The sequence below is a fragment of the Pyrus communis genome, chromosome 8, assembly GCF_041283825.1.
Source record: "Pyrus communis isolate YQ-2024b chromosome 8, ASM4128382v1, whole genome shotgun sequence".
Lineage (NCBI taxonomy): Eukaryota > Viridiplantae > Streptophyta > Magnoliopsida > Rosales > Rosaceae > Pyrus > Pyrus communis.
The window spans coordinates 18,839,698-18,863,352 of NC_142572.1; the positions used below are offsets into that span (position 1 = coordinate 18,839,698).

The 23,655-nt window shown below is 35.1% G+C and overlaps 3 protein-coding genes across 8 annotated transcripts; 1 reads left to right on the forward strand and 2 right to left on the reverse strand.

The window, feature by feature from the left end:
• Nucleotides 1-828: 828 nt before the first annotated feature.
• LOC137717728 (hyperosmolality-gated Ca2+ permeable channel 2.1) lies at nucleotides 829-6,731 on the forward strand. Of its 6 annotated transcripts, none has more exons than XM_068457187.2 (12): nucleotides 829-1,182; nucleotides 1,464-1,895; nucleotides 1,987-2,133; nucleotides 2,344-2,407; nucleotides 2,542-2,751; nucleotides 3,009-3,194; nucleotides 4,133-4,431; nucleotides 4,585-4,861; nucleotides 5,235-5,507; nucleotides 5,721-5,954; nucleotides 6,067-6,244; nucleotides 6,331-6,731. In XM_068457187.2, the coding sequence occupies exons 2-12, from the start codon at nucleotides 1,618-1,620 to the stop codon at nucleotides 6,396-6,398; spliced, it is 2,214 nt and encodes a 737-aa protein (XP_068313288.2). In that variant the 5' UTR covers nucleotides 829-1,182; nucleotides 1,464-1,617; the 3' UTR covers nucleotides 6,399-6,731. The 6 variants fall into 6 exon arrangements, 5 of the variants coding, with proteins under 5 accessions (XP_068313288.2, XP_068313287.2, XP_088554899.1 ...); XR_015965457.1 differs by having other exon boundaries at nucleotides 833-1,182; nucleotides 5,721-5,862; XM_088698773.1 differs by having other exon boundaries at nucleotides 860-955; nucleotides 1,056-1,182; nucleotides 6,067-6,731.
• On the reverse strand, nucleotides 6,724-7,804 carry LOC137717729 (uncharacterized). The gene is made up of 2 exons (XM_068457190.2): nucleotides 7,661-7,804; nucleotides 6,724-7,554 (listed from the first exon to the last, which is right to left on the reverse strand). The coding sequence occupies exons 1-2, from the start codon at nucleotides 7,712-7,714 to the stop codon at nucleotides 6,913-6,915; spliced, it is 696 nt and encodes a 231-aa protein (XP_068313291.1). The 5' UTR covers nucleotides 7,715-7,804; the 3' UTR covers nucleotides 6,724-6,912.
• A 5,706-nt stretch (nucleotides 7,805-13,510) lies between these two features.
• LOC137718773 (transcription factor MYB87-like) lies at nucleotides 13,511-15,308 on the reverse strand. The gene is made up of 3 exons (XM_068458309.2): nucleotides 15,141-15,308; nucleotides 14,868-14,997; nucleotides 13,511-14,684 (listed from the first exon to the last, which is right to left on the reverse strand). The coding sequence occupies exons 1-3, from the start codon at nucleotides 15,274-15,276 to the stop codon at nucleotides 13,700-13,702; spliced, it is 1,251 nt and encodes a 416-aa protein (XP_068314410.2). The 5' UTR covers nucleotides 15,277-15,308; the 3' UTR covers nucleotides 13,511-13,699.
• Between the last annotated feature and the right edge of the window lie 8,347 nt (nucleotides 15,309-23,655).

Here is a 23,655-nt window from a genome sequence, read left to right on the forward strand (position 1 = left end):
TTTTGTAGGTAAATTATTTTGCATGAATTTTTACATGCATTAAGCAATTTTTTTATTACATATGTGTATCAAATTATATAAATAAAGAAATATAATATATATGTATGTATATAAGTATATACGTTGAACTTATAGTAGTACAATATACTTTGAACGTGTGTGTATATATAAAATAGTATGTCTGATAATGTTCATTATAATTAAGGTGAGTAATAACATTTATGGATTTGATTTGAATATTGTGGCACAAGTTGTAAATATTTTTGTAATAATAGGTTAATTACTTTTCTACTAGGCAGTCTTTTTAAATTATTGTTGGATGTTTATAAATTTAGACATTGAATTTTAATTAATTATTGTAACTAAGCAACCGTACCCATAAAAAAGGGGTGAAAGAAGGGTTACATTTGGCCTGATTGATGCCCTGACCAAATAATGACTGATGGGCTCTAAAGAATTATAAACCAGTCATCAATTGAAGATGATTTTTCTGACAAATCAAATCATTTTTTAGCTTTTGAACTTTTAGCTATCTCTATTGAAAATGCCTTATACGATCCTATTGGACAGTTAGGCTTGGACTGTCCTAGTGGAGAAAATTTTCATTGTGACAGGAATACGAGTGGTATATCATGTGTTTTTATAGAAGTGGTGAAAAATTTTATTTTTTAAATTATTAACTTTTTGACACACATATCTCACAATTTGTATAACATCATTCCATATACCGATCATTCCGAAAAATTTATCGTCGAGTGTTCGTGGCATTCCACCACGTGTGCCACCCGTTGCCCCCGCGTATATTTGAGTGAAAGTACAAAAACACCTGACAGCACGTGGCATTCCGCAAAAAGTTGGTTCTTCTTCTGCGCTTTCACCTCTTTTCTTTCTTCTCCCCGGATGTCCCCCAATCATTGAAAATTGCCTGAAATATTATCCAGGGTTTCTTTTCTACGTTTTTCTTTTTCTTCTTCTTCTTCTTTTTTTTTCTTTCTCTTCTATTTTTGTAAATTATCGTTCGTGGATATTTTTTTACCGTTGGAGTTTTTGTGAAGTCGAAGCAAAAGCGCGGCAATTAATGGCGTGCGAGTCTTAATTCCCACTCTGCCCTCGGAATTCCGGTTAATTAATTCGCTTCCTTCACTTGGGGTTCTCTGCGAATTACTCGAATTGTTGATTCAGGTGCTCGATTTTTTCCAGTTTTTGATTTCTTTGATTTGATTTCTACTTTGTTTTCTATTTGCTTAGACTCTGAAGCGTTGATCTGATTGTTAATTACTGATTATTTGTGATTAATTTTGATATTTGTTGCGAATAATTTGAGTTGAAGCAATGTGAATAGCTTTGGTTTTGTGAGAGTGAGAATTGAAGTTGAATTTTGGAATTTGGGATATCAATAATTGAATGAGGACGTATGGATTCTGCTTTTTTATTTCTGAGTTGTCGAAATTTCGAATTGGTAGGCAAATCGACGGATAAGTATTGCAGCAGCTGAGTTGTGTGTGTTCGGAACTTCGGATTACTAGCTGAATTCGGCTTGTGGTGTAATTGGGATGTCTTGCATTCGCTTTCTTGGGCGATGAGATACTTTGAAGATTGTAGATTTAGTGGGTAGAGATGAATCTGGCAGCTCTTTTGACTTCTGCTGGTATTAATATAGCTGTGTGCGTGGTACTCTTTTTGCTATATTCTATATTGAGGAAACAACCGAGCAATGTGAACGTCTACTTTGGACGAATGCTTACGATATCCAAAAGAAGAAGTGATCTTTTCAATTTGGAAAGGTTTGTTCCTTCTGCTAGTTGGCTAGTGAAAGCATGGAGAACAAAAGAAGAAGATTTTTTGACAGTCGGTGGCTTGGATTCGGTTGTTTTTATCAGGATGCTTATTTTTAGGTAATTAAACCCTGCCTAGATCTTTATGGTTTATGCCTGCAGAATAATAATTCTACCTAATACTGTAGCCTAATATTTTGTCCATTCACAGTCTTCGAATCTTTTCCATTGCTGCTGTCATCTGCGTCTTTATAGTGCTTCCGGTGAATTATCATGGGCAAACGAAAGATCACCCGGGAATCCATGATGAATCCTTGGAAGTCTTTACCATCTTGAACGTTCATGAAGGTTCAAAGTGGTATGAGACATATATCCTTGATTATAAAAACACTTTCTTAAAAGTTGTTATCTTTTATGAAGGTGCAGAGCAAGTTCTGATAATCCGCCTTTTCTTCTGATTTTTCTCAATCTTTATGAAGTTTCAATATTGATTTAACTATTTCTCGTTATATACACCAGGAAACTAGTTTCTAACTGGTCATTTGCTTTCTGTTTTAATTCATGTCAGGCTTTGGACCCATTGTCTCGCATTGTACATTATCACTACTTCAGCTTGTATTCTCCTATACTTTGTAAGGATTTAAACCCATCTCCTCTTGTACAATATCGTATATATTGTAAAAAGTTCTTCATCTTTGCTTTTAGTTCATACAACTATAAACATCCTAAACATTGGTTTTGTGTTTTTGTTGTGGATCTTCTGTAGGAATATAATCACGTCACTAGACTGAGGCTGGCATATATTATTGGATCTTCTTCAAATCCAAGTCATTTTACAATTGTTGTTCGTGCTATTCCATGGTCACCAGAAGGATCTTATAGTGATTCAGTAAGAAAATTCTTCACAAAATATCATGCATCAAGCTACTTGTCACACCAAATGGTGTATCGATCTGGTAAAGTTCAGAAACTGATGGTATGTATGTGGCTTGAATTATTTCAGCTGTTTCCTCAGCAATCACATTGTTTTATCATTGGCTTATATCGTCATAACTGTTAGCATGAGCTGCACTTAGAGTAATATGTGGTTTAAGATAGCTATATAAACTATATGATGGGTTTCTTTAAGAATTAAATATAGGATCAGTGGGTTTTTCCTCCATTCACATGCATCTGTTCAATTATGTCCCATATATTTTTTAATGCAACTTTATGATATATCAAACTTTGCAGACCGATGCAGGGAAGATGTGCAAGATTCTTAAGGATGTTTCTGTGGAACAGAGTCATAGACCAGATCTATTTCATTGTGGTATGTCTGGAGGAGCTACTGATTCTTTTAAGATACTCACGAACGATTCAGAGAGTGTTAAAGGGAAGTCATCCCTTATCGACAATAGTTTGGGTGGAAGAAAAAAGGTCATGCAAGCTGTGGCCCCAATTAATTTAATTAGCTCTGGTTTTCATCACGTATTCACACACAACTAGTGATGTGTATGGCTTTAATCTTTCGAATCTGATTTGGTTTTTTTTAGAATGGTTTTCTGACTATGGAATTCTTGAAAATTTTGTAAGCAAGGGTTACTTACATTAAAACCCCCTGAGGTTTATCGAGTTTTCACAAAACCCCCTCATGTTTGAGACATTACACTAATATCCCTTGAGGTTTTAACTCACTTACACATAACCCCTTTGAGCCAAATTTTACCTAAGTGTTCCTAGTATCGTCATGTATTCTTGCTTCAGTTGCCTCCAGGTTTTGTTAGACAGTTGGTCACATATTATTATGGCGGTTATAACACCTTAAGCAGAAAGTTGGACTTGAAATGTTTGGAATAGAATTGTGTTTGGCTTGATTAACTTGTTTAGGCTCCTTTAGTTTTTATTTTGAAATTTTTTTTTTCATTTTTCAGTTTTATATTGGATGTTTCCTTATTTAGTTACCATAGTTCGAATAAAAGAAAAGTAGAAATAAAAGTTGTTGAATGGTTAAGTAATATTTATATCTGTGTGTATGTATGTATTTATGTTAGTTAATATGTATACTTTAAAATAAAAACATACATGCACACAAGTACACATGTCTATCCATTCTTCCCATAATCAGCCCTTTTATGTGTAGGAAATTATGAACCTCAATCTGCAGAGTACTAGCTCATAAAAAAAATCCCACATGGCAGTGTCAAAGACATGAATCTTGAGTAGTCTCTTCCCGTAATCAGTGACATTTTCGAATTGTGGTTCTGTTACTTTGACTTTGTTGCCATCATTTAGGTATAAGTTGTTGTCTATGAGTGATTGAACTTTTGTGGAAATTTCGATATTATAGCCTAAAATGTCTTTGGTCTTACATACAGGTGTGTGCTGCTGCTTTTGTCTTTTTCAAGACTCGCTGTGCTGCTCTTGTTACATCAAAGGTTCTTCATTCTTCAAATCCTATGCATTGGGTGACAGATATGGCTCCGGAACCAAATGATGTGTATTGGTCAAACCTTTGGATACCGTACGGACAACTGTGGATCCGGAAGTTAGCCACACTTCTGGCTACTATTGCCTTTATGCTTGTGTTTCTTATTCCTGTCACATTTGTTCAGGGCATGACTGCACTAAAAAGCCTGGAAAAAAAGTTTCCAGCTTTGAAAGGATTGCTCAAAAAGTAAGTCAATTGACAGACACATTCTCCTTGTTACCTTAATTTTTTTGTTATGCTGTGTATGATGGATACTAAACATGGACTTTCTGTGTGTACGGGGATAAAGTTTTGCAATGGCTTTGACTCATTTTCATGATTACTTATGCACATATGCAGGAACTATGTAAGCCAGGTGATAACGGGGTACCTGCCAAGTGTGGTTTTAATTGTGGCTTTTTACATCGTTCCACCTGTCATGATGCTGTTTTCAACAGTGGAGGGGTGGATCTCTCGCAGTCAGAGGAAAAAGAGTGCATGCTTCAAAGTCTTATACTTCACAATCTGGAATGTCTTTTTTGTTAATGTTTTTACCGGCTCTGTTATCAGCCAATTGAGTGTATTTTCTAGTGTGAAAGACATACCCGCGCAACTTGCCAATGCGATTCCAGCACAGGTGATATGCCCTTGATCTTTAAATATGTTTAGAAGATCAATAGTTGTGTTCCAGTTATGCTAGTCTATTTGGACTGTTACATCACTTACGTGTGACCACTGTTTTTCCTTGTCATGTTTGAAACGGGTTACTTTGTAATTGAGATGGGTCAAGTCCACTACTAGTACTCATAGATATTAAATTGTCCATTAGAAATTGTCTACTCATTTTTAGTTTGAATTCCAGATGGTCATAATGGTTAACATAGTGACTTAGAGTTTTGTAAGTGATAATTGTTTCGACTTTCGAGACATTACATCAGTAATGTGATGCTTATGAAAGCTGAAAGCTTTATTATTGATTTTTATTTATGGTTGTGGTCTTGAATTTTCAGGCTAAGTTCTTCATGACTTATGTTTTATCATCTGGTTGGGCAAGCTTGGCATGTGAACTCATGCAAATTTATCCTCTTCTTTGCAACTATTTCCGACGGTTCATATTACGGAAAGGACGGTATAATGACTCACTGTCATTTCCATATCATACAGAAATTCCTAGAGTCCTGCTGTTTGGGTTCATCGGCTTCACCTGTTCTATCTTGGTTCCCCTAATATTGCCATTCTTGTTGGTTTACTTTGTACTTGCTTACTTTATATATCGAAACCAGGTGAGGACTCCTCCTATCTATTGTTCCTTATTTTGTTAGGTATCTTTCGGGGAGGAGAACTACCCTGCAACGGGGATGCCACTGTAGTATCCCCGTTGTAGGTAAGTTCCTCTCTCATTCTGGCCATCATTATTCTCTTTTTCTTCTTCTTTTTTTCTTTAGGGAGCATTCGAATAATTAATCTGTTGCTAAACTTTACGATGCCTATTTCAGATTCTTAATGTGTATATAGCAGAATACGAAAGTGGGGGACAGTACTGGCCTATGATTCACAATACAGTCATAATTTCATTGGTTATCATGCAAATAATTGCCCTCGGTGTCTTCGGATTAAGAAAATCACCAATTGCATCAGGTTTCACTATTCCACTGCTTATCTTCACTATTTTGTTTAACGAGTACTGTCGACAGCAGTTTCATCCATTGTTCAAGAACCAAGTTGCAGAGGTAGTGATTGAAAATGAACTGTATTTGCGTGCGTGCATGTGCATGTGCATGTATTTGGTATTTGAGACCATGCCTCTCTATCTCCAAAACTTGATGAGGGGATTGTTTGCAGATTCTTATTGATATGGACCAGAAGGATGAGGAAGCGGGGAGGATGGAAGAGGTTTATCAACAGCTGCATACAGCTTACTGCCAGTCCCCATTAACTCCTGATGTCTCGTGCAGTTTTGGATGCTCAACTCGCATTGAGGGTGACATAAATCCGGATCCAGAGAATGTCAAGCCACCAGGTTTGATTCATCCAGTACTCGCGAGGGTTCCTGTACGTGGCATCAGTGATGTAATCGCTTGGTTCTTTGTGCTTTTCTCTTTTCAGGGGAGGAACCCAGCCAAACTAATCCGTCATGGAATGTCACCTTCGACGGTGAGGCAGATCGAAAATGAGCGTTCTTCTGGGACGTAATTGACTTGTTTTTTGTGCAAGTTCACGTTTATGGAGCCGGCTGGAACGATATTCTTGCATCTTAAGAAGCAGGTTCTCTTTTTGGCCAGATATACATCGGAAGCGTACAGACACATACAAGTAAACATCCATAGGCTATCTTTAATTTTACAGTTTTGAGTGGGGAAAAGTCCCAAAGAAAGCAACTCTATTTTTTGTACACTTGTTATTTGAGCAAAGCAAATTGTTGTGTATATTGTTCGTTATCTTAAACTAAATGTATCGAAAACAGTTGAAAAGTTTTACGAAATGTTAATGCAAAGTCGATTATTTCATTCTCGAAGCACATTTTGAATTGCATAGATACTCCAACTCATACAACCACGAAAACGGATCAGTTTCTGCAAGCGACGCAGATCAAAACTGGTGAAGTATGCACAAATAGAACTGGTTACAAACGATTAACAAAAAAATGTAACTGAAAAACGCAAAACGCTAAACAGACACCGAGTCGTGTTAAGATTTCACATCCATGACCAATGAAGAATTGGAATTATCGACACCATCATCTTCGTCTTTTTCGTTGAAGAAACCTCTCCACAACCACAAAACTTGCAGGAACCCGCCATTTGCAACGTGCAGAAGAAACACCCTTGCCTGCATTGGGAGACCAGCAGAGACGAACTTAACAGCAGCAAAAAAGCAGCTTATACCAAATAAGTGCTTTTCAATCTCATTGGCATTCTCCTCCGACCTGGGAAGCACTTGCTGCAATGTCTCCTTCAAAACATCAGTCAAGAAGCACCCAACAAACAGACCAAATGGTATCATCAATTCATAGTTTCTGGAGATGGAAAATATGATGTCTGATAAGAAGCTGAGGGTGCCAAAAGTAACAAACGACCATATGAGTGCTTTTTTCCCAAGCAGAAGCAGCTGCTCCAGTGCTGTATCTGCTGCTTTTCTCCATGGGAGCTCCTTCACTGGGGCAGGTACGGCTTCCCACAGCTTCTCCTTCACAAAAGTGCTTTTGATTTGCAGCTTCTGCTTATTTTCTTTGTTGGGTTCTCCAAATTGTGCCGTGGATGAAACTGCTTTTACACGACTTGGCGGGAAGCTGGTTTGAAATCGAAATTGTTTCTGCTTAAAGAGCTCAATCTGAAATAAAGAAGGAAAATTGGAATCAATCATAATTAATTCATCGAAAACCTGTAAATTTCACATTTTTAAGTAATCGGGAATTTGGAGAGTGGGAGAGTGGTACCGAAAATTTGGGGGTTGCGGACGGCGGCGACAGAATGGACGCCGGAATCGCCATTGATGGTGTCTGGTTGGTCCTGTTTTATCACCTGAGTTTTCTCCTCATTTTCTAGGGTTTACCAGCTGATGACAAATTTGGGGATTCCAATTTCCAAATGTTCTTAACCTAAATTGGACTCAATACAAATATACTGGGCCTTATCGAAAATATTTTTTTGGGCCTTATTCTGAGTCACACAGTCCACAAACTTAAAATTTTTTTAATTCGTGGGCTTAATGCAAGAGTGTACTTAATGGTCATTTGATCGAGATTGTTTTAGGTGGAAAACAATTTTGTCTATAAACGCTTTTGTTAGAAGTTTTTATTCGAAAAATGTTTGAAACTTTTTTATGAAAGCTTCAAAGTGTTTTTTGAAGAAGCATATGCTACGTGCTTCTCCTGATATTATTAAAAGCAAACCCAAAGATTGCTACATGTAGACTAGAGATTGCCACGGCCCCCTAGCCTCCATGGGCTCTATGTAATTGGCTTATAAAATTCTAAAATTCATGTAAAATTATATTAGAACGGGGATATTGGCACTTCAAAAAAATTATTATGCACTCTTCATAAATGTATATTTGTATCTAAATATGCAAAAAAAATTATTAAGCTAACTTTTTAAAAATAAAATTGCATAATAACTTTTTTGGAGTGCCCCAAAATTCTTAAAGCCAACTCAATAATAGAGATCAACGATATACAAGGGGAGACGACCGTTACTGGTACAAATCAATTTTGTGTGCGTACAATTGAAAGACAAATAAAATTATACAAAATATTAAGAGTAATATTAGGGACATCAAATTAGTGCACTAAATAATATGTTATTGGACGAATAGATCTTCAATAGGCATGTGTTATTTTTAATGAGGATCCTCTGTTTTTTGTTCTTGCGTATGGAAGTGGATAAAAGATACATAACCTAACATCATATTTCAACATTGGAGTAAGATTTTCTCCCTTCTTAATCTCTCTCTCCTTTCATCGTCTTCTATTTAAACGGTTGCAATTATACCACGTCTACATCTTGTTTTGAATTTTTTATATAGAGAATAAGATAAAAAGAAGAGTGTGAGAGGAGGGGATGGTAATAGGAGGAGAGATAATCCTTAACCGCCATAAAACACAACTATTATGGGGTGGTTCATTGTGGGAAACGAATTATAAGCCAATATTTCACATGACACATCCTAGGTTCGATTCCTGACGCTGTAGAATCACACCATGGTGACACAGAGGAGGCTAAAATGCCTCTATAAGCCTTTTCGACAGAAAAATTGTTGTGATGAAGACACCAATTAATCCCTGAAAAAATAAAAATAAAAATAAAAATTTTAAAAAACTGTCATCAAACGCATAAGCATTAGCCAAGGCCAAAATCCAAAAGCAAAAATAATAAACAAAACCCTAGGCGGACAGGTGAATTGTATATTATAAGAACTATCATATCCTCTCCTTATACCATTTTGAAACCCTAAAGCAATCATATTAACACAACCCTAGGCGGCTCTATCTTAATTCTAAATCCTTCACCTCGTAAATGGTATGTAATTTTGAATATAACATCCAGGCTGCAGTACTCTAGCTCTGCAGTCGTTTTAGTCTATATAATTCTCTAATAAATTTCTTTTTTTTCTTCACAGAAATGCTAAGGGGACTTTTTTAAAGTGAAACTTTCTATGAACTTTCTGCAACTCTACAGTTTAACGTCAATTATTGTATTAACATTATATAAAAGATTGTGCTAAAAATATGAAGTGACTGAGAGTTTATGAAAATGAAAAATGTAACTTTTAAGAGAATTCTTAGTATTTCCCTTCTTTTTTTATACAAACCCACTGTATTTTGGTCCAACAGCTGAACAGCACGACAAACATGCAAGAATTTTCATGTTAGTGAGTGTCATTATCATTCTATAATATTCAAAATTAATAAATTATAATATCTCTTGCAGATTATTAATTATGAATTAAGGATCAATGTTTAGATTTAAATATCCAGTGGGGGGTTGATTAGGGTTGATTTAGTTGATTAAACAATTAAAAGGCAGTGACACAAGTCGTCCTTTTGCTATTGTCACTTCTATGCTTCTTTCACATATTCGTAATATAACATGTTTAATTAATTTTGTGGTGTTTATTATCGTCACCAAGTTGACGGGAATTTATATGGCAATCCACAAGAAGTCAAATTTTGAGATGTTGGTTTTTCTTTGAGGACTTTTCTGTTCTGTTTCTTCTTTGTTTGGGATATTCCCTTTAACTTTACAGAAAGAAATTAGATGAATAATTAGGGATTGTTTTAAAATTGTATAAGCCCTCAGAACTGTTTATGTCTCCTTAATTTGCTTGCTGGAGTTTGTGTATGTCCGCTTTATGTATGCCTATAATTCCAGTATACTATACTGAAAGCCAGACAGACTGTAAATCTTATGGGATTTGTTTTACCTAGATATCCCACTTATGAGCTTACAATATTCTAAAAAATTAACTAATTAATCGCTCATTATTTTACATTTAATTTTTTTTATAAAAAATATTATTATATGGTACTGAAACACAATTGTATAGTATAATTTATCTATATGTTATAATATGAGTTGAGCACAATTGTATAGTATAATTTATCTATATGTTATAATATGAGTTGAGCGACTTGTTTTTTTTTTTTTTTTTTAAGGGAGATAACTGGTGGCAAGCAACGGTTTGGCTTCCACACCAGCAATGAGTTTCGAACCCAAGACCTCCAGTTTTTAGTTTTGAAGAAGTCTCGTAATCCGCCATTGTTTACTTTATACTTTATGATGTAAGACTCCTATTATATAAATGCATGAATTGGTTACCTTTTACAACCATAATTTTTTGGATGGGTAATGTGAGGTAAACCAAATTTTTAGACTAAATTTACAAATCATATGATATGTGACTAATAGAAAATAAGCATCACTACTTATGTAATAATCCAATCATCAATAACCACTTCATATAGTCTAACAAATTTGGTCTTAAAATTTAGCTTCCTTAGCATACCTGGGTGGGATATATGTCCTTTCAAATATTGACCTAGTTTTCATGATTGAGCTCATGATAATTAAGCAACTAGATGAAAATGCTAGTGGAATCAACTTAATTAAGAACTTTTTTTGAAAACTTTGAATTTAAGAGTTGGTCAAGATAATGGGGCCAACTATTTTAAATCGCCAGCTTGTAGAGGCAGCTACCACCAATTTCAAAATATGTCAACCGATTCTAACAAATCGTGAACATGGCTTACCAAACATTAATTGCAAAATTTGCATGTCAACAGAAAGTAAATATTTTAATCCAAAGATTGCAATTTACAACTGCAATCGACTTTTGCCCCTTGTAGCTTTCAGCCAAGACCTAAGAGATAATTTGAGTCTATATATGTGAGAACGTATTTATTTGATCTTCCTAGCCAGAGCTACATATAAGCTAACTATTTATTTGACCTTTCTGGCCAGAGCTACATATAAGCTGACTACATAAGTAAATGAATAAGGTCAGGGAGATCATATTTTTAAACCAAATTTTCAAACCAAATAATGTGTCACCAATAGGAAATAAGCACATTGATCAATATTTAAGTAGTAATCCAATGATCAACCACCACATCATTTTGATTTAATTACAAGTTTGGTTTAGAAGTTTTGGTCTCCCTAACATTACCCTAAGTAAAGGCTATTTCAATTATGTTAGGCATAGCTAGATAGATGTTGTGTTAGATTTAAGGACTCTAAGCATGTAGTCGATTACCTTAGTGGTTAAGGTTTTTGTATTATTTTCAGTGCACCCAGTTCGAATCCTCCCTCATCTCCTTATAGTGTGGTTTAGATTAAAACTCTCACTTGTAATAAAAAAGAGACTTAAATATTCTAATTTTTGAAATAAGATCCATCGATGAATAATAATTAATTTTATATGATTATGCAAAAGAACCCTACCCTAGGTTTGAGTCTTACTACAGGAAGAAGACTGATAAATTACATGTTATTCATGATATCTAGCTACCTAGAATTTGTACAAATGATCATCAAATTAATCTGACTCTAAATTTTGTATGAATAGTTAGTTAACAAGAGAAGCTGGAACTAATTAATAAATCAATGTCGTAGTTAAACAATAAGCTAATTGACGAATACCAAAATTAAGCAACTTATTCATTTAATTAACATCTGCCAGCTGCTGTGTTGATCTAGAAGAAATTACCGTTACTGATATTGACTGTTTCGACCGATGAATTGATAGTTATTGCATACCATATATCATTGGAGCTTGTTAGGTAACAATCGATGTCAACAGCTTACTGACACATGGCATTTCAAAATTTAAAGTACTCAAAAGACCAATGTCATACATGAGCCTTTGTTATTTCATCCTCTTTTATATGTAACTCACATATAAATATGCACATATATCAGATTGTGTGGAATTTAAAGCTTACTCAGAAGTTTCCCTTGTTTTCTGCAATTTCCGTCGAAGTTATTGTTTACACAGGGGGTTTCGAACCCTGTATCTCTAGTCTACTCGTAGTCTCCTACTCAATACCCTACCCACTCTCATCACCGGACGAACCCTAGTATAGTCACAGTAAAAGGTTATTAAAAAAACCAACGGCATTGCTTTGCCTAGCTAGCAGCATAACAAAAACTTTGCCCCAAGCTATCTATGGATGTATATATTCATATGTAAGCAGCAGATGAATTGTTTTTCTGTACTTTTTGGAAGAAGATAATGAATTGTCTTAGTCAACATTGTTGGCTATATTTATGTACATTTTCAATTTGTGTATCTAGTTATGGCTGAGTATTGCATGCACTTATATAGAGGGGGAATCATGCATATCTCTGTATATATTTTTCCCACAGACTAGCTAATAAATACTAAATAGAAACTCAAACCAGAATATGCAATTTATATATACAGATGTATGTTCACACATCTGTATTCTCTGAATCATCATCTGGATCAAAATTTAAACCAAATGCTTTATGCGTTCAGATCGAGGGAGAGAGAGGATTCATACGTGCATGATAATCTTACTAAAAGCACCATACCTTTTGAGTGTTAATCATCAAACTTTTTTATCAGATCTAATACTTGAAAATTAGAAGTTGTTATATAAAATATAAGAATAAAGCTGACAGTTTAAAAGTTTTTTTAATACATATGACATTATCTACACCATAAGAATGAAAAAGTAGTTAATCTTCACAACAAACTAGCATAATAATTTAATTCGAATGTGCATTCTAATTTGTAATACTAAGTGGGCACAGTTTAAAAGTTTAAATCAAACAAAAATTTATAAGTTAAAGGCCTGAAAGTTTGTCGAAAAAATAAAGGTTTGACAGTCTGAAAGACACGTATTACAAAGCATGTGTGTCATTCAGAACTGGTTGATTTTCACAATTTTAAGTTTCATCTCTCTCTCTTCCTGAGCTGAAGACATTAAATTTCGAGAATTACTATCTTGATTTCTTAATCCTGGAAAGCTAACTCATGAAACTTGTTCCAAGAAATTGTTTTTATCTGGGTTTCCAGTGAACATGCACTGTCACCCATATATACAAATATGAAATATTAATGACCACGCTGGGAAAATAATACATACCCTTTTTCCCAATTCGTAAATTTCTTGAAGAAATGCTAATCTCCACCATCTAAAATCAACAGGAACAACACACTGAAACATGCATGTTCTTTCAGTCAGAGAAAAAAAAAGCTTCACAGTACTCGACGGATCAAATTTGAACCAAGTAGCTAGTATTGCTATATATAGGGCTTCAGATTCTGCTAATTCCACCTTAATGAAGAAATTCAGTCCAAAAATTAAGAGGAAAATCATGGAAGAAAAAAACATATCATCTAATGAGTTTATTATTAGGGTTTCCCTCTTTGGCGCAAAACAATACCACGTCCCCCTATTGCTACCAAATTTTAACATTACATTAATTGAATGTACACAATGATCATCACTTTATAATGCCTCCCCAGGGTAACCACTCATCAACTGGTCGTTGGCGAAACCACATTCTTGGCCGCGTGTGGCCGGCATGATCAATCGGTCCATGCTGTCATGATAGTCGTCTGAGGAGGAGGCCACAGGAGGACATCCCAGCATCTCACCCCACCCAATACTTTCTCCATAACTACTGGTAATTCTATTATTAACCATCATCTCTTCCCCACAGAAGAACTCCAACCCATCAAATCTGTGTTGGTTGTCATTGTTGTTATACACCACCATCTCCTTCAGCTGATCAGTCTCATAATTACCACCTTGCCCTTGAAACATGTTGTTCATTATACCATTACCAGGTCCATCAATGTTATCTGTATTCACTATGTAATGTGTTTGTGCAAATTGATGAGGGCTGATAACATCATTGCTTAAGGAAAGAGAAGAATCGTTGAGAGCATGGATCCCACATCGAGGAATTAAGAGACTTTGCATGTTCTTACCAGAATAGTGCTCATCCATTTGCTGAGTAGCAGCAGCAGCAGCGGCGTATGGACTGTAATTATCATCGTCAAGAACTTGATAGGTTGGTTGAATATTGGCGGGCCTACCTTGGATAACTTGATTAGTCTCATGATTATGATTAACATCTGAACCAAACCTCCCTCCAAGCTTGATGAGCAACTTTCTGAGAGAAGCATGATCATTAAAACAAGGCTGCTGTTGTTGTTGTGGAAGTACTGTGGGTACTGCATGCACTGGAAGCTCAGGCCAGTAAGGGTTTTGATCGTCGGTGGCCGGAACGGCAGAATGGGAGTTAGTACTGTTTCCACCAACACCGCCTGATCTTTTGATGGTGTCTTGTTTAACTAGGCCTGATTTACGAGCCAGCTGATGTTCTTTGCGCTGCCTACCAAGAAGCTTTTTCTTAAGCCTTGTGTTCCAGTAGTTCTTTATATCATTGTCAGTTCTTCCTGGCATTTGGGCTGCAATTATAGACCACCTACATATACACATACATACATCATCCATAGTTGTGAAATTAATCACAAAATTGATTACCCTAGCTAGGAAATAAATTACACTAATTTACATGTCGATATGTAATTGATATTGTGATATTTATAAGATGTGTATTTTTTTATGTAAAAGTGAGATTCAATACTAAATTCATATATGTGCCTACCTGCTTCCAATACTTATGTAGAGGCTGCAAATTATGTTGTCTTCTTCTTCAGAAAACCCTCCATGCCTGATGTTTGGGCGGAGATAATTTAACCATCTAAGCCGGCAGCTCTTCCCACACCTCTGAAGCCCTAATTATCCATCAGAGAATTTAATTGGCAAAAACCTAATTTCATCTAATTAATACAACCGGTAACTTCTAATTAATTAATTTGATATATAGTAACCAGGACACTAACTAATTTGAGGAAGAGGAAGAAGAAGGTATGCATACCGATCTTTTGCGGCAAAGCGATCCAGTTACCGCCGGTGCCATGTTGCTCGATGTAAGACTTGAGCTTGGCATCTTCTTCAGGTGACCATGGACCTCTCTTCACGTTGGCTTTGTCACAGCAAGGAGCTCTCCCCATCTTTACTTTCTTCTTGGAACCTAATTAATTGAGCTAAGATAGCTACCTTGATATATATATATACACAGATTGCTTAAGGGGAGGGATCCCCATTTTTCTAAAAAAATGGGGACGCGCTCCTCACCGTTGAATTTAATTTTAATGAAATTGTGTGGCCTGTGTTTTAATCTTAACCACACAATTTCATTAAAATCAATCTAACGGTGAGGAGCGTATCCCTTTTTTTTTTAAATGGGGATCCCTCCCCTTAAGCAATCTCTGTGTGTGTGTATATATATATCATAAACAATTATTCCCCCATTAATATTATACTTATATAGTAATAGTAACAACTTTTTAGGGAGATAAGTTTTTGAGAAATTTCTAGTGTGTCTGGAACACTGTTATATATTGTTATTATTCTATTCAAATTATAATATGTATATTTTTTTAGTAATGAATACTAGAAAAAAAAAAAAAAAAAACATATCAATCGTCTTCTAACCATATAATAATATGTAGAATTGTACTTTCACATATTAAGTGTTCCCGATACACACAATTTTCTCAACAAGAGGGTAAATGAGAGTAAATTGATTAATTGTAAAGTGATGAAAAGAGGATAAGCGTGGTTACCGGAAGGGGGCAAGTGGAACTTAAAAGGGGTCTGGAAAAAGAAGTGTGCTTGAATAGAAAATTTGTGGAAAATGAGTGCCAGAATGGAAGCAAGGATTTTCTGCTTGTCTTTCTGAGTCTAGAATCAACTTTATTTGTATGGTCTTCAGGATTGCTGCTTTTTCTTGGAACTACAATTCTAATAAGATCCTCACCGTCAAGTACTCTGGCTCTGGGGCATACAAAATGCACACGTATATATTAACATATTTCTAATTGACCTCCCCGCCTACAGTTTTTGTTTATTTCGCTGCCACTTGAATTGGTAGCTTTTTTCTCACTCTTTCACTTATATTTTAGGAAATTTTAATGAAAGATTTCTGGTATTATTCATTTTAACGAAAAATCACATTTTTATATTAAAAAATTATTTCTGGTACTATTCATTTTATCTTTTATTTTGTCATTTTCGTAAAAACTCAAAATTTTCAAACCATTTTCATTAATTTTCTTTATATTTTATGGATATATGTGACATTTTGTGCCATGATATAACATTGTGGGAAGAAAAGCTTACACATATATTAACACGAAATGTCAAAATAAATATATACTCTTTTCCGTAAAAGTCATTCGTCTTATTTTGGCATATTGTAACTTAACTTCCAGTTCCATCAATAAAAGTCAGCCTTTAGGTTTTACACGAGACACGGAAAAAAACTACATTTTGTATCACCTAGCTTAGCTAGCAATGTTCTGTAAGGAAAATGACAAACCGTACGTTAGTAAAGATTTGAAACTAGGTGGACATGGTCGTTTTTGGTAGGTGACCAAATGACCCACAAGAGGAGAAGAGTGCAAGACAAAAAGGAAACCAATTTGATGACATTGATTCAGACCAAAAGAAAATGAAAAATTTGATGACATTGGTGACTCTTATTTATGTTAAGAATGAATCTCACGTTGATAGAATAAGAGGTGTTGTATGGACTTATAAATAAGTTGGGCTACTTCTCATATTTTCAATTGGCCGGTTTTATGGTATAATCTCAATTTTCTTCATGGTACCAAAGCAAATTGTCCCACGTGTGAAGTTTAACGTCCACACATGCTCCACGTCACTCTATTTGCATTGTTCACATGTTAGACTTAAAAATTCATCTACATAAGAGACCTTGTTGAGAATAAATCTTATCCCAGGAATATGCATTGCATAGGGCGGCCTAATTTAGGGCTGCCCTACATCCTAGAGGATATTAGAGTTTTTACTGCCAGTTCCGGCGGCCATGCAGCAGCTAGCTATATACGTGATTGCTTGATTATCCTTTCTTTAATATGCTCTTGTGAGTTGCAGTCTCCCTCGGCCGTGGTGGAATTAAAAAACAAAGGCAAAGCACGAACATGATGATTCATGTGATTGCTTGATAGCAAATCAAACTGGTAATAAGATAATATTACATTTCTAATTTTCTATGATGCGCATGAAGCATGATTATCCTTTCTTTAATATGCTTTTGTGAGTTGTAGTCTCCCTCCTTAGAAAGGGGTTTGTTACCAACTTACCCTTCTCAAACAGTCACTAATTAATGTTATTAGGGTTTAGACTAGGTGAAATTATGTATTATTTGACTACAAAATGCATGCTAATGATTTTCCATTTGTTGTTATTTAGACAATAACACTTTTTAAGCCAGTCAAATTAAATGGGGATAAACTTTCCAGACTGTAATTTGTAATGACATACTCTCCAACAAAAATAAAAGTAATTAGACATACAAATTGCAGGTCAACTGATAATATATGGTAAAGTCACCTGAGAAATGCTATTCATACTTTCTTAAAAGTGAATTCAAATGTAAAATAAATTTCACGGCAAAAATTGTTGAAAATGAAATTTAGGGCAAATTTCAACATGCTCTATTCTTCTCCATTAGATAATTATAAGAAATTAATATTAACTAAAAACTAGAAATAAGACTATATATTAACTAAAAACTAGAAATAAGACTATATATACAAGTGATATTTCACCTTAAATTAATTTAAATTGCAAGGATAGGAATTCAAGATCATGTGTATAGGAGTAAACACTTTCACTCTAACTGACATGACATGCAAAAATAAAACAATATTAACTAAAAATATTTTTGTCACATCTTGGCTTGGGCCTCTATCACATTCCGGACTTGACTTCATCGTAGCACGATATTGTTTGCTTTGAGCCCCTACCACACCTTCACAGTTTTATTTATAAGAAATCACACAAGAACTTCTCAGTGGGTCACCCATCATGGGATTGCTCTCGTGCGAACTCGCTTAACTTCAGAATTCTGATAGAATCTGAAGCCAATAAGCTCCCAAAAGGTCTCGTGCTAGTAGAGACGAGAATATACATATAAAGCTTACAAGATTCACTCCCATGAACGATGTGAGATGTTTCAATTTCCAATTTACCTAATTCCACAAGAATATAAAAAAAATCCTTAGATCTTGGATATTATATCCTCATAAAAACTACAAAAGATATAACTTCACAAAAAAAAACATATTCCCCTAATTATGTTACAGAAGAGAAGAACTCCTATGGTGGTTAATAGCCAGTGTAATTGGAGGCCAAAGAAAACATCAAATTCAATGTATAATGAGAGTTGGTGGCTAGTGTCAAATCTCTGGCGTCATTTTCTTGACCTTTCGTCTTTGGCTTAGTAGTCATCTCTCTCTTTTTCCTTCTCTCTCTCTCTCTCTCTCTCTCTCTCTCCTCTTCCAGTTTTGTTAAGTTAGTGCTTGACAGACCCACAGCCAAGCATAAAACATGGCAACGAAGCGGTTTCTCTCATCGGATTCTACATATCAAGTCTATATATTAATTTCCTCCAACTATTTACTTATTAGGGAAATATTTTTGCCATCTTTTCTCTTCATGCATTCATTTTTCTTTTTCTGATCTTAGAATTGAATAAATAAATAGAATTTAAGAACAAAGAAATAAATGTCGAACGTGAAAAAATCATTATCATCCGCATATTTTCAATCCTAAACAGACCTACATGTTTTTTAAGTCGAACAATATATTAAAATCTTATTGTACACTCTTTACAAGTTTTTTTTTTCCGAATGTAAAAAATTTGAAATGCACAAATTTTTTTTTTTAATACGAATAACAATTCTCTATATTAAGATAGTATTATTTTCTTGACAATCTTGTCGGTTCTCATTTAAATTATATTCTTTACAGCTCAAGGCTTTATCATACTTTCTCTGTTTTTTGACAAGAACATAAAAGTATGTATATTTTAATTTGATGCAAAGTTTCACTTTTTTTTTTTTTCAGAGACAAAGCAAAAGACCCAAAAATTGTTTTCATTTTCAAATAAAAACCCCACAAATAAGAATCAATGAAGAAACAAACCCAAAAAAGAAACCCACGAATTATTTCGAGTTTCATTGACGCCGGTAAGGAAAAGATTGGAACTTTTTCACTAATTATTTGAAAAACACAGCAAACATCTAAATACATGTATGAGCTCCATGACAAATGGATGTCTTTCTGGTAAAGCTCGGCAGATAGGCTCAGGGGTGGAGAAAATACCCAAAAAAACCGAAACTGACCGAAGCTGTACCGAAATCGAACCCAAAAAAATACCGAACCCAGAACACCGAAATTTTTTGTACCCGAAACCAAAAATTTAGGTACCGAATCGGTATGCAATATCGGTTTGTTCGGTAAGACCGAACCTAACCGAAATATATATACCTTTTTATTTTAAATATAAAAATATATACATCCTATTAATATTGGCCGCAACTTACGTCATTGGAACGAGTTTTTGTTTAAATGGCTTATCAAAATGGATTTGACTATCTATTTGTTCATGCCATGGAAGTTGTTATCTGATTAAAATTAGGAGGAAATATAATTTGGTCCGTTAAAATGTAAAGATCTTTAAAAATAAACCCAACATCTAAAATTATATGTATAATTTTGCATTTTTATTTGTATATCTTATATGTTATATATTTTAATTGGGATAGAATCAAGGGAAAAATATTTTTACACTTGTTTTTAGCCATTACGTTTTATAATATCCGACGGTCTTGATTAATAGTGATGTAGAGGCTATTAAGACTTGTATGATGATGTGGATTATAACTAATAAAAAACAATAATATTAATGAATAAGAAGCAACTAATACAATAAAATTGGAAGAAAAAAAAAATCAATTTGACATGAAACCAAGCGAGGAACTGACCAAGAACGCGAGAATGAGGCGGAGAGAAAATTTCAGCAAATTCCAGTACATGCTTCTTTGATTCGATTAATACAAAATTCCAGAACCATCTTATTTATTAAGCTACCATTTGATTAGGTAAAAAAAAAAACAAAAAAACCTTAAACCCTAATCAACCACATTAGAATTGACTCAAGAACCCAAAACATAAGAAAAAAAGACTAGAAATGGTTAGCACTAGCATAGGCAAGTATTTGACAGCACCATTGGCTTCAGCCCCACATGATTTATCTTTGATTGAATTTTCATCTGAAACTAGGGTTACAGTTTGAGCAAACACAACATGCCATTTTCCCCTTATTTGCAATCTCAAAACATTTTTCTTGAACCTGAAATTGTTAGGCTGCTTTAACAGCGCTGAGTTTGACGGCGTGGGTGATAAAAAGTCGAGGTGTTGCGGGTGGATGAAGCAATTGAGATGGTCGTGCTTCCTCAGGGTTAAAAAAAAAAAAATCCTCTTAATTTTTATTCTTTTCTTAGTTTTAATTTTTATTTATTGTTAGTTATAATCCACATTATTATCCTAGTCATTTATTTTTAAAAGTTTCCACATCTCTCTTAATCAAGACTGTTAAATGTTATAAAATCTAAAGTTACAAAGAAGTGTAAAAATGTTTGTCCTTTGATCTTATCCCATTTTAATTAGGGATGGACACTTTAATGGGTTTACTGACCAACCCAACCGTCGTAACTGAAATTTGTTGGGTTGTAATCTTTAAAAAATTATTTTCGGGTAGCTTAATAGGCAGGTTGAGTTGAAGTATTATTAACCCGATTGAAACCGATCCACCCGAATATCAACAATTCTTAAACAGACATGTGTATTACATACATATATACATAAAGTTTAATAGTTATTAAACACACTTATTAATTAGTTAAATGATAAAATTTAAATATTAAGTAACAAATAGTGATTCTACAACACCAATTTCACAAGATTTAAGTTTAATATTACATGTATTTTGGATTATTTTTTTTGTCACGCATTCCCACTTTAAGCACAAGAAAAAAAGTAAATAACCCAACCCGTTGAACCCGCATTAGAATGGTTTAGGTGGGTTGATTTGCCTATTTCTTTGGGTGGAAATGGGTTTCAACAATATCAAACCGACCAACCCACCGAATGCTCACCCTCGCTAAAATCAAACATAAATCCCATTTGGATAAGCTTGCTCAGTTTATCTGCTGCAGTAGGTTTTGCTGCTGCCAACAGTTCTTGCGCGAGTTCAATAGCAAAAGAAGTAACAAACTCTAGATTGTTTCTCCGTCCTTCGTAACCTGATTTATAAATGAGCAGCCGCTGTGAATCCTTCTCCCAAAGAACTGTTAGTATGTAAGTTGTTAAGCTGATTAAAACATATTATAAGGTTGTTATGTGTGTTATGTCTCAGCTCATAGGCTGAGCTATTGTGTAAATCTGTGATGTGTTGATTAAGTCTCATAGGGCTTATCATTTGACAAGTGTCTTGATCTTAAGATAGGTTGTAATGGTTGGTTGAGATTGAATTGAGGATATGTCTCTCTCTCTCTCACCTACCAGTTAAGTGACTCTTCGAGCTACACTGCTCAGTAAGGAATACAAAGATAGTTGTTTCAGAACGTGCTCTGTGTGTTTTCCTCTCTCTCTGATTTCATCTTCAAAATCTTTCAGACTATTTGTTTCAAATTCTGTTAGACTTAGTTGTGTAGTTGTATAGCTCGGATTCTAACATGGCCTCAGAGCCGAGTTCGATCTAAACTTCTAGGCGTTGTTTCTACGAGTGGGTGAGCTCGGATTCACAGCAAAAGCTTATTGCAGTGATCTGAGTGTCTAGGATGGCTGGATCTGGAGGAGGAGAACTTCGGGCTCCAGTTTTCAATGGCGAGAATTTTGATTTCTGGCAAATCAAAATGAAGACCATTTTTCGCTCGTATGAGCTGTGGAATATGGTAGAGAGTGGGTACAGAGCTCCGGCGAAGGACGAGGAACTCACAGAGGCGGAGAGGAAGCTGCTGCGTGAGAATGTCGTTAAGGATGCTAGGGCACTTGGTATTATTCAAGGTGCAGTTTCAGATCAAATTTTCCCGAGGATCGCAACTCAGGAAAGTGCGAAGGCTGCGTGGGATATTCTGAAACAAGAGTTCGTTGGTGATAAACAAGTAAGATCTGTGAAACTTCAAGGTCTTAGGCGAGATTTTGAATACACTCGCATGAATGATAGTGAATCTCTTTCTGTGTATATTGCTAAATTGTTTGATCTGATTAATCAAATGAAGAGCTATGGTGAGGATCTGAGTAATCAAAGAATTGTTCAGAAATTGTTAATTAGTTTACCTAAGTCCTATGATAGTATTGCAGCTGTGATAGAGAATACTAAGGATTTAGACACCATAGATGCACAGGATGTTGTAGCTATTTTGAAGGGGTATGAACAAAGGTTGGATAGACATGGAGAGAGTAGTATGGAGAAAGCATTTGCTAGTTTGAAATTTGTTCCGAAGTCTAATAGGTTCACTAGTCAGCCAAACAGTAACAAATATCCCAAGAATTTTAAGCCAAAAGAGAAACAATGGAGTAACAAGGGTGATTGGAGTAATAAGGGTGGATTCACTGTGAAAAATGAGGCAAACAACACTGGGGATAAGTGTAAGTTCTGTGATAAACTTCATTATGGAGAGTGTTGGCTTAAAAACAAAGTTAAGTGTCACAAGTGCAACAAAATTGGGCATATTGCAAGGTATTGTAATATGAACAAGGTTGTGCAGCATGTGAACTTTGCTAATCAGGTTGAAGAAACTGGAAATTTGTTTTATGCAAATCATTCTGGAGAGGTGAGGAAGATAAGTGATGAATGGTATATAGATAGTGGATGTAGTAATCATATGACATCCAGAGAAGACTTACTTGTTGATATTGATAGGAAAGTGAAAGCCAAAGTCCAAGTTGGCACTGGAGTTTTGGTTGAAGTTGAAGGGAAGGTACACTGATCATTGAAACTGTAAAGGGTCGAAGATATATAAAAGAAGTTATGTTAGTACCTGGTCTTGCAGAAAATCTGTTAAGTGTGGGACAAATGACTGAGCACGGTTACTTTCTTTTATTTGGAGATTACAAAGTGGATGTGTTTGATGATAGATCCTTACAAAATCTGGTGGTCAGTGTGAAGCAGAAAGGAAACAGATGTTTTCCTTTATTTCTCAACACAAACAAGGAGTTTGCATTGAGGACAAATGTGCAGGAGTGTGTTAGAATTTGGCACAAGAGGTTTGGTCACTTAAATTTCAGAAGTCTCAAACTGTTACAGAGTCAAGAGATGGTTTTGGGGCTGCCTGAAATCCAAGACAGTGAAACTGTGTGTCAAAGTTGTGCACTGGGGAAAAATCACAGGGAACCATTTCCCAAAGAATCAATGTGGAGAGCAAAGGAACCACTTGAGCTAATACACTCAGATGTGTGTGGTCCCATGAAAACATCAAGTTTGAGTGGCAATCGATACTTCATTACATTTATAG

What these genes read in the sequence shown, in the direction of transcription:
- LOC137717729 (XM_068457190.2), bottom strand. Translation starts at nt 7,714, where the DNA reads ATGGCGATTCCGGCGTCCATTCTGTCGCCGCCGTCCGCAACCCCCAAA. An exon ending in CCGCAACCCCCAAATTTTCG is followed by an intron (nt 7,555 to 7,660) that starts GTACCACTCTCC and finishes TCTTTATTTCAG; the next exon opens with ATTGAGCTCTTTAAGCAGAA.
- LOC137717728 (XM_068457186.2), top strand. Translation starts at nt 1,618, where the DNA reads ATGAATCTGGCAGCTCTTTTGACTTCTGCTGGTATTAATATAGCTGTG. An exon ending in CTTGTATTCTCCTATACTTT is followed by an intron (nt 2,408 to 2,541) that starts GTAAGGATTTAA and finishes GATCTTCTGTAG; the next exon opens with GAATATAATCACGTCACTAG. An exon ending in ACTTTATATATCGAAACCAG is followed by an intron (nt 5,508 to 5,720) that starts GTGAGGACTCCT and finishes TGCCTATTTCAG; the next exon opens with ATTCTTAATGTGTATATAGC.
- LOC137718773 (XM_068458309.2), bottom strand. Translation starts at nt 15,276, where the DNA reads ATGGGGAGAGCTCCTTGCTGTGACAAAGCCAACGTGAAGAGAGGTCCA. An exon ending in CGCTTTGCCGCAAAAGATCG is followed by an intron (nt 14,998 to 15,140) that starts GTATGCATACCT and finishes ATGGATAATTAG; the next exon opens with GGCTTCAGAGGTGTGGGAAG. An exon ending in TACATAAGTATTGGAAGCAG is followed by an intron (nt 14,685 to 14,867) that starts GTAGGCACATAT and finishes GTGTATATGTAG; the next exon opens with GTGGTCTATAATTGCAGCCC.